This window comes from Labeo rohita, chromosome 1 (genome assembly GCF_022985175.1).
Source record: "Labeo rohita strain BAU-BD-2019 chromosome 1, IGBB_LRoh.1.0, whole genome shotgun sequence".
Classification (NCBI taxonomy): Eukaryota; Metazoa; Chordata; class Actinopteri; order Cypriniformes; family Cyprinidae; genus Labeo; species Labeo rohita.
In genome coordinates this window covers 9,576,129-9,584,188 of record NC_066869.1, presented here as the reverse complement: position 1 = coordinate 9,584,188, position 8,060 = coordinate 9,576,129, and the positions used below count along the sequence as shown (strand labels likewise).

Below are 8,060 nucleotides of genomic sequence, written 5' to 3'. Positions count from 1 at the left end.
GTGTTGTTTGCATATCATGGTGTTATTTAAAAAAGCCACTTTTTTATCTCCTTTTTTCTTTCTTTCCATCTCATATTTATCCTCACTATTCACATCAGGGTCTTCATCTCCTTTGTGAGAATCATTGTGTACTGGGCTGGTTTCTGTTTTGAGCAGTGCTTGTGTGTGTGTGTGTGTGTGTGCGGAACAAGAAAAAAAATGTTCATAAATGCAATTATTATTGTTTATTATCTTGTTTATTAGGAAATTTGTAACTAAAATACATTAAATATACAGAGAAATCTATTAATGTAAAAAAGCAAACAAACAAACAAACAACAAACATCACAACACACATAAAATATGTGGCCCTTCCACCAAAAAAAAAAAAATATATATATATATATATATATATATATATATAAAATGAAGAGTTCAGATGCAAAACCAGCTAAAAGCAATCCCCGTCAAAAATGAGATAATGATACTGAGTGAATGCTTTCGACACATTTTATACGTCCATCAAATAATTTTTCTTCAAACTCGCTAAAATACCAGCCTCATATATATATATACAACTTTAACTGCTAAGCAACAACAACTATTACTATTAGTAAACTATTAGTCTAACATATTTTAGCCCTCCACCAAAAAAAAGAAAAGAAAAAAGAAAATTATTTACAGATCAAATCAACCCAGTACACTGCAATTTATTTCAGCATTTTATCAATCGAAACATATAATTGATATTCCATGAATTATTAAAAAAAGATATATACTAATACTACTACTACTAATACTTCTTCTACTACTACTACTAACAATAATAATAATAAAAACCTTAACTCACTTAACTAACTTAATGTTCATATTTCTTGGTTTAGAATGCATGAAGGGGGTCAGACATTTTTCTCAGTAATATGTGTTTTTCATCAAAATATAAATATATACATCAAAATATAAGTACAATGTACTTATTGTGTTCATATTGTATTGCAGAACACTTTTGCTGCTATTTAGGTGGGATACGGGTAAGGTTAGGGACACGTTTGGTGGTATGGGTAAACCATAAAAACATGTATCTACATCATAAGTGCATTGTATTAAATGATTAACTGAAGCATAAGTACATATTAATTAAGGCCACCTAATATAAAGTGGGACTGAACTTTGGATTACTGCATTACTTTTAGATTAGTGGATTACTACTTGATGAATCCATTGCTCTGTGTCTGAATAAGTACATCTCCCTACTATACAGGGGAAAAGCAGTATGTGGAATACATAGAATGTCTAAATTCACAGTATTCATAAAGCATTAGGCAAAACATGGATTACCTGCTGCTTCTGCAAACATTCTTAAGTTCACATCTAATGGACATTTTACTATCCACAGACCATGGGAGAAGTTATGAATGGTATGAACAGCATTTATTTATTTATAAATTCATTTATTCCAATATGGGTAATTTCCACCCCCTTTATGCATTTATGGTAGTTTTTTGGTGCATGCCTTCTAGGGTTAACACGTTGCGGTCCTTTGTGTTTTTTTGGGACATATTTGATGGTGTTGGTTTTGAGTCCACGGCAAAGACATCTGAAGCACTTCGTGTACTGCTGCATAACCTAGACAGGAATGAGACAAGAGGAGGTCAAGATTGAAGATGCTAGTGTTGAATTTCTGAAGTAAATACTGAAGCTTTACTTTTCTTCCATATACTGTCTATGAAGTGAAATGGTTTTCCTATGGAGTGGAAACTAAAACAACTGAAATCATTTCTAAAGCCAAAACAGAAAATAACTAAATTAAAAAAAAAATAAAAAATATTCTGATGGTGGCTTGAGAAAGCAGGTCAAAGGTATTCTTCATCAGTTTAGTAACTAAGTTTTGATAGTTTTGGCTCTAACTGCAATGTTTATTCATATCCAGATTTCTCATTGGATATTGTGGTAAAGTGATTTCTGACCTCATTACTGAGGACATAATAGATCAGGAACATGAATTTTCTTTGCTGGGAGTTCAAGATCAGGAAGAGGATCTCCAGCACCTTACTGCCATTGGTGAAGAAACCCAGCATGCAGGAGCAACCAAGAACCACAAAGTGGGAAAGTGTTGGGATAAATTTCAACTTTGTTGTGTGTCAATTGTCTTTCAGTGTACAGGGGGGTACTGGCAATAAGATAGTCAGATGAATTTCTGGCATGTCTGGCATGACGGACAGACTGCTCTAAACTCTGTGTTTTTTTTTTTTTGTTTTTTTTTCCCTCACTGCATTGATGACCATAAATATGAACACAGGATTGAATGTAACATAACCTATTTTTCTTTAAAGTGGTCATCGGATGCCCATTATCCACAAGTTGATATGATTCTTTAGGGTCTTAATGAAAAATCTCTAATATACTTTGATTAAAAATTCTCAATGGTTTTGTAAAACAACACCCTTTTTACCTTGCCAAAATCAGCTCTGCAAAAATCATCTCATTCTAAGGGTTTGTTCCTTTAAATGCAAATAAGCTCTGCTCACCCCGCCCCTCTCTTCTCTCTGTGGAAAGACGGTCTTGTTTACTTTAGCCGCGTTTAGCCGCTAAACTTCCTAACTACCACATTGTAAGGAAAGGCGATCGCAAAGATTAATAAAAAAACGCTTATTCTCACTTCTGCTGTAAGTGAAGCTGGATCATGAATGATTCGCGCGATCATAGACAATATATGTAGATCGGAAGGCGCATTCCATTCACAAACAAACGTAATCCACTGCATCTTCAGTGGCTCAGATGTCGGGAGTAAATGACGACCACTATGTTCATTATTACATCCAGCAACACAACACCTCAATCGCTCAATCGTAGTCTTGTCTAACTTACATCCCTGCTCTGGCATCAAAACATGGAAAATTATTGGACTGTGACAGCTGGTCTGAGGTAAATCGCTCATTTCAATCAACTATCGTGTGAGTGGCCTCTGTTGGTGTGACGCCACAACAACAGGCATCTGAGAACAGCTCGATTTGAAAAAGGGGATATTATTTTTACAGATTAATAAAAAACCACTGCATGGATTTTTATGATTATAGGGTAGATTTGTACATACACTGCCAACACACATTTATGTTCAAACAACATGAAAAAGTGAACTTAGCATCTGATGACCCCTTTAAAACATTTATTAATGCCAAAAATGCATACATTTATGGGTTTGCTTTCGTGAAGCCATTGTGCTGCTGTAGCCAGTTTATGCTGAGATAATTCTCATTCCCCTTCGTTTGAAGTGTCGTCCCGAAAAATCATTGTTTGAAGGGCTATCTGGCCCTTCCCCTATGCCTCCAACCAAAAGAGAATCGAGACACACCTACCCCTTCATGTGAACGAACAAAACGGAGGGGTGGGGTAAGGGGTAGAAACGGGATTGGGCCATACTGTAGTGTGAGCGGTCAAAACACAGCTTGATGATCAGATCATATAGTATGAGCACATAAATCCTGAGCTTCGGCTTAACGTTGCATGCAATTTACTTGTACAGTGAGAGTAGGTATTTAACAAAAACATTGCTGAAATCGTACAGAGCATGCCCATCTTAAAGGGTTAATTCATCTAAAAATGAAAATTAGCCCATTATTTACTCACTGTCACACCTGGTTTTGGGTTTTGTTTCATGTTCATGTTTTCATGTCTTTTAGTTTTGAAGTTTAGTCATGGTCCTTGTTTAGTTTCCTTTGATCCTCATGTATCTCCGCCTTGTGTATATGTCATGTTCTGATTGGTTGTTCTAGTCATTGTTGTATTCAAATGTTGTATTTTTTCAGTTAGCAGAAATGTTAGATAAGCCCCAAGCTGCCTTCAAAATGAGGAAAAAAACCCCAACAAAAACTACTTACTCTTCCCTGCTGTAGCCTTCAGCACCCAGCACTGCGCAACCACGTATCCAATCACGCACAGGACTCCACTTGTAAAGGGCAAAGGCCAACAGAGCCAAACTGAAGAACACCAGCCCCACGATCACACACAACAAAGTCACCAGATCTGTCTGTGAGTCACTCTGAGAAAACATGTCAGAGTACATGAGTGACAAATCTGTGCTGTTCTTCAGTGTTCACTAGAAATGTTGATCATCTACTGCAGTGATTCTTAATCCTGGTACTGGGGACCCCCTGCTCTGCCACTTTTGTATGTCTCTCTTATCTGACACACTTACTTCAGTACATGGAGCTCTCTGTTAACAAGCTGATTATTGGAATCATGTGTGTCAAATAAGGGAGACACAGGACCAGGATTAAGAACCACTGATCTACTGTGAATTGGATTTGAATTCTACTAGTGCATCCAATGCTTCAAACTTTTAAGAAGATTTGACTTATCTTTCCTACCTCTGGTGGGCGGCTGCTAGTTTGCACAAGAGCGAATGCTGACAGATGATCACAGGAACACACAGTGTAGCTGCTGTTGGTCTTTAAAACCGAACAACCTTTTACAATCCACTTGTTGATATTCCAGTACACACAGAACAGAGAACCGTTGGGATCAAACTCCTTCGAAAAGAAGGAAAAAAAAGGGGGAAATATTACAACACTGAATATTAGATGTTTTTAGATGTTCATCAGTGCTCATTTTGGACAAAACACATTTCAGTGTCTCACTCTGATGTGTCTGAAGGTGAAGTTGACTGGTTTGGTGAGTTTAGTGTTGGTGGTTTTGGGAAGAGTAACTGAGATCACAGTGGACATCATGGTTTTAACCGTGTCTTTTGGTGTGTTAAAGAAGTCTGGCTTCAGTAGATTCTCCATCTTCCTGTAGCTCACGAAAGCCACAGCAGCTGATCCTGAGGGACAGAAACATAAGCTTACATGCAATATTATCTAAAAACAACAATCAAAAAAGTATCTAAATGTGGCTTGGTGGTAACAGTACCACTTCACTCTTTTTAAGATTTGTTTATTCACACTGAATCATTTGACATACTTTCATTGTTGTTCTTGGCAATCCCAATGAGATCGATGTCCACAGAACAATTTGTCGTTTCAAGTCGGGGGATTTTATCTAAGGTGACCCGTGGTCCAACCATGAAGACTTGACCCTCTGATTAAACAAAAAAAAAAAAAAAAAAAAGTTTAATTGATTACAATTATTTAATTGATTGTTTTTATGCTCAAGGCAAATACTCATAAACACAGTTATCAATCTAATGTAGAAACAAATGCAGATCTGAGTGCACAAATCAAATTAAGACAGAGTTCACATGTCATTCACAAAACATTTATATGTATCCAATCCCATCATGTGAATAATCGTACATTGATAACTGTGGCGACTGAAAACAATTTGAATATCACATCCCTATAAAGTCATGGTTAAAAGCCTTAATTATTTAATAGATATACATTTTGTGTAGTCCTATTTATTTTATTAAGTTCTGTTTTTCTCTGTTAACAGAAGAGCTGCATGTGTGTGATGCAACAATGTGTGAATCCTTATGGCCCATTGTTTATGCCTCTATTTGTTCATATAAAGCCCCACAAAAAGAAAGAAAAAAAAATCTAATTTTGCTGCTCAATGAACAACATGCTGTCATTATGCAAGCCAGATTTACTATGCTGCATTGAAGTTCAGACCAACTCAAAAACTTGTGTACATGAGCTAAGAACTGATGTAAGTTCATGACCATATTGATAAATTTAAAGTTTTGTGTAAAAACTTGCCAAATTTTCTGTCATACGTTCGTTTCATACATTTCATACATTCATACAAGTTCATGTTTTGTGTAGAACACAATGGGCCTCCCATTGTGTTCTACACAAAACATGAACTTTGATGTAAGTGAACCACCTCTTTTTTCATGGGTTTTCAGCATGAGGGTTTTTCTAAGACATTTCTACCTAATGATGGATGAATTTGTACCACAATATTGACATTTGGCATCCACACAAAATATACAGGCAGTGTTTTCTGCTCTGTAGTAAAAATTGTAACTGTAGTCAATTATAGAGTTACTGCATTTATCATTGTTGCTGTCTGACCCACCGCTGTAGATGATAAAAAGTTCTTGCGACATTATATATGATCTGAGTTTCATGTGTATCCACTTACCTACAGCAGCAAGAGTAAAACTGACACTGTCACTCGTGTCTGTCGGCTTCACTAATGCAGAGATGAGTTTTTCATTGGCTTTTAACACACTGTTTCCATAGGAGGCTAATTCAGTTGGGTTTGCTGATGATAATGACTCTAAAATCTCCTCTGAAGTGTCGAAGGCCACAGTCAAAATGTTTGTCACAGTCTAATTTATTGATCAGATAATTACAGTTACTCTACATGTAAATGTCAACAGAGCCATTAAGATTCCACTGCTATGTCAATCATCTATTATACTGATTTGGTTTGATTATTTTATCATTTTTCTCTTGAAGACTTACATCCAAAGGCAGCACTTTAGCTGTAATGTTCTCTATCTGCCCACTAAGATTTTGAAGACATCCTCCAGGGGTCTGACTCTGAAATCACAATTGAGCTTTATAAATAAAAATTGAAAGACTTTGTGCATTGTGTTCTTGAAATATTCAGCTTACCATGCATTGATCCAGCAGTGTGATATTCACACCTACAATAAACAATTTCATCAATACAGCATAAATATATTAAAATCAAATACAAAATTCCAGTCTAGAAACAAGCTCACCTGCAGTAGGTTGTGAAGTGAGTGTGGCTGTGAAGTTGTTAGACTCGCAGAAGCAGGAGGACAAAGTGCTACGGTAGCATGTACAGGTGTCCTTATTACCAAAGCAGTAACAGTTATAATTCCAGCACCCTAACTGATATTGGTTTTGGTTTCTATATCTCCAATAGTTGAAATAATGCATTCTTGTGTTGCAGTACATGCGGTACTGAGCACCAGTGCAGATGTAAGTGTCATTATAAAGCCCACATTCATAGACCGGACTAACTGCTGCAGGGGTAATAATGCTATTGCTAGAATTTGTACAGAAGCAAGAGGATGAAGTACTGCTATAGCATGTACAGGTGTCCTTATTACCAGTGCAGTCACAGTTACCACTATAACAGCTGTAATGGTATCTACTGTAATAAAAATCATGTACACTTGTATTGCAGTACATTTGGTACTGGGCACCAGTGCAGATGTATAATGTGTCAAAAAGCACACAGTCATAGACTGGATTAACTGCTGCAGTGAGAGCAGTGATATTGCCGTAAGTCTCACAGAAGCAGGAGGACAAAACGCTACCGTAGCATGTACAGGTGTCCTTATTACCAATGCAGTAACAATTATTATTCACACATTGATACTGGTATTGGTTTTGGTTTTGATATCTCCAGTAGTAGAAATCATGCACTGTTGTGTTGCAGTACATGCGGTACTGAGCACCAGTGCAGATGTATATGTCATTATATAACTCACAGCCATAAGCTGGACGAACTGCTGAAGTGAGAGCAATGCTATTGCCGTAAGTCTCACAGAAGCAGGAGGACAAAGTGCTACCGTAGCATGTACATGTGTCCTTATCACCAATGCAGTAACAATTATTTGTGCACTGGTACTGGTCTTGGTTTTGGTTTTGGTTTCTATATCTCCTATAGTAGAAATAATTCATTGATGTGTTGCAGTGCATGCGGTACTGAGCACCAGTGCAGATGTATGTCTCATTTAAAAGCATACATTGAGGGACTTTCAATGGATTAACTGCTGTAGGGATAGTGAGATTACTGCTGTAAGTCTCACAGAAACAGGTGGACAAAATGCTACGGTAGCATGTACAGGTGTCCTTATTACCAATGCAGTAACAATTATTATTCACACATTGATACTGGTATTGGTTTTGGTTTTGATATCTCCAGTAGTTGAAATCATGCACTGTTGTGTTGCAGTACATGCGGTACTGAGCACCAGTGCAGATGTATGTGTCATTATATAACTCACAGCCATAAGCTGGACGAACTGCTGAAGTGAGAGCAATGCTATTGCCGTAAGTCTCACAGAAGCAGGAGGACAAAGTGCTACCGTAGCATGTACAGGTGTCCTTATTACCAATGCAGTAACAGTTATTATTCCAGCACTGGTATTGATATTG

The 8,060-nt window shown here is 37.0% G+C and overlaps 1 protein-coding gene across 1 annotated transcript; it reads right to left on the bottom strand.

Moving 5' to 3' along the window:
- Positions 1-396: 396 nt before the first annotated feature.
- On the bottom strand, positions 397-7,820 carry LOC127167309 (adhesion G protein-coupled receptor E1). Its single transcript, XM_051113313.1, has 9 exons — positions 6,653-7,820; positions 6,543-6,574; positions 6,390-6,467; positions 6,064-6,253; positions 4,939-5,055; positions 4,617-4,798; positions 4,347-4,508; positions 3,858-4,018; positions 397-1,605 (listed from the first exon to the last, which is right to left on the bottom strand). Exons 1-9 carry the CDS (start codon positions 7,644-7,646, stop codon positions 1,461-1,463), a joined length of 2,061 nt encoding a protein of 686 aa, XP_050969270.1. The 5' UTR covers positions 7,647-7,820; the 3' UTR covers positions 397-1,460.
- Positions 7,821-8,060: the final 240 nt, after the last annotated feature.

Coding starts and splice junctions, on each gene's coding strand:
- LOC127167309 (XM_051113313.1), bottom strand. CDS start 7,646: ATGCTTTTAAATGAGACATACATCTGCACTGGTGCTCAGTACCGCATG. Junction 6,254..6,389: donor CTAAAGTGCTGCCTTTGGAT/GTAAGTCTTCAA, acceptor TCAATAAATTAG/ACTGTGACAAACATTTTGAC. Junction 4,799..4,938: donor TGCCAAGAACAACAATGAAA/GTATGTCAAATG, acceptor TCTGTCCCTCAG/GATCAGCTGCTGTGGCTTTC.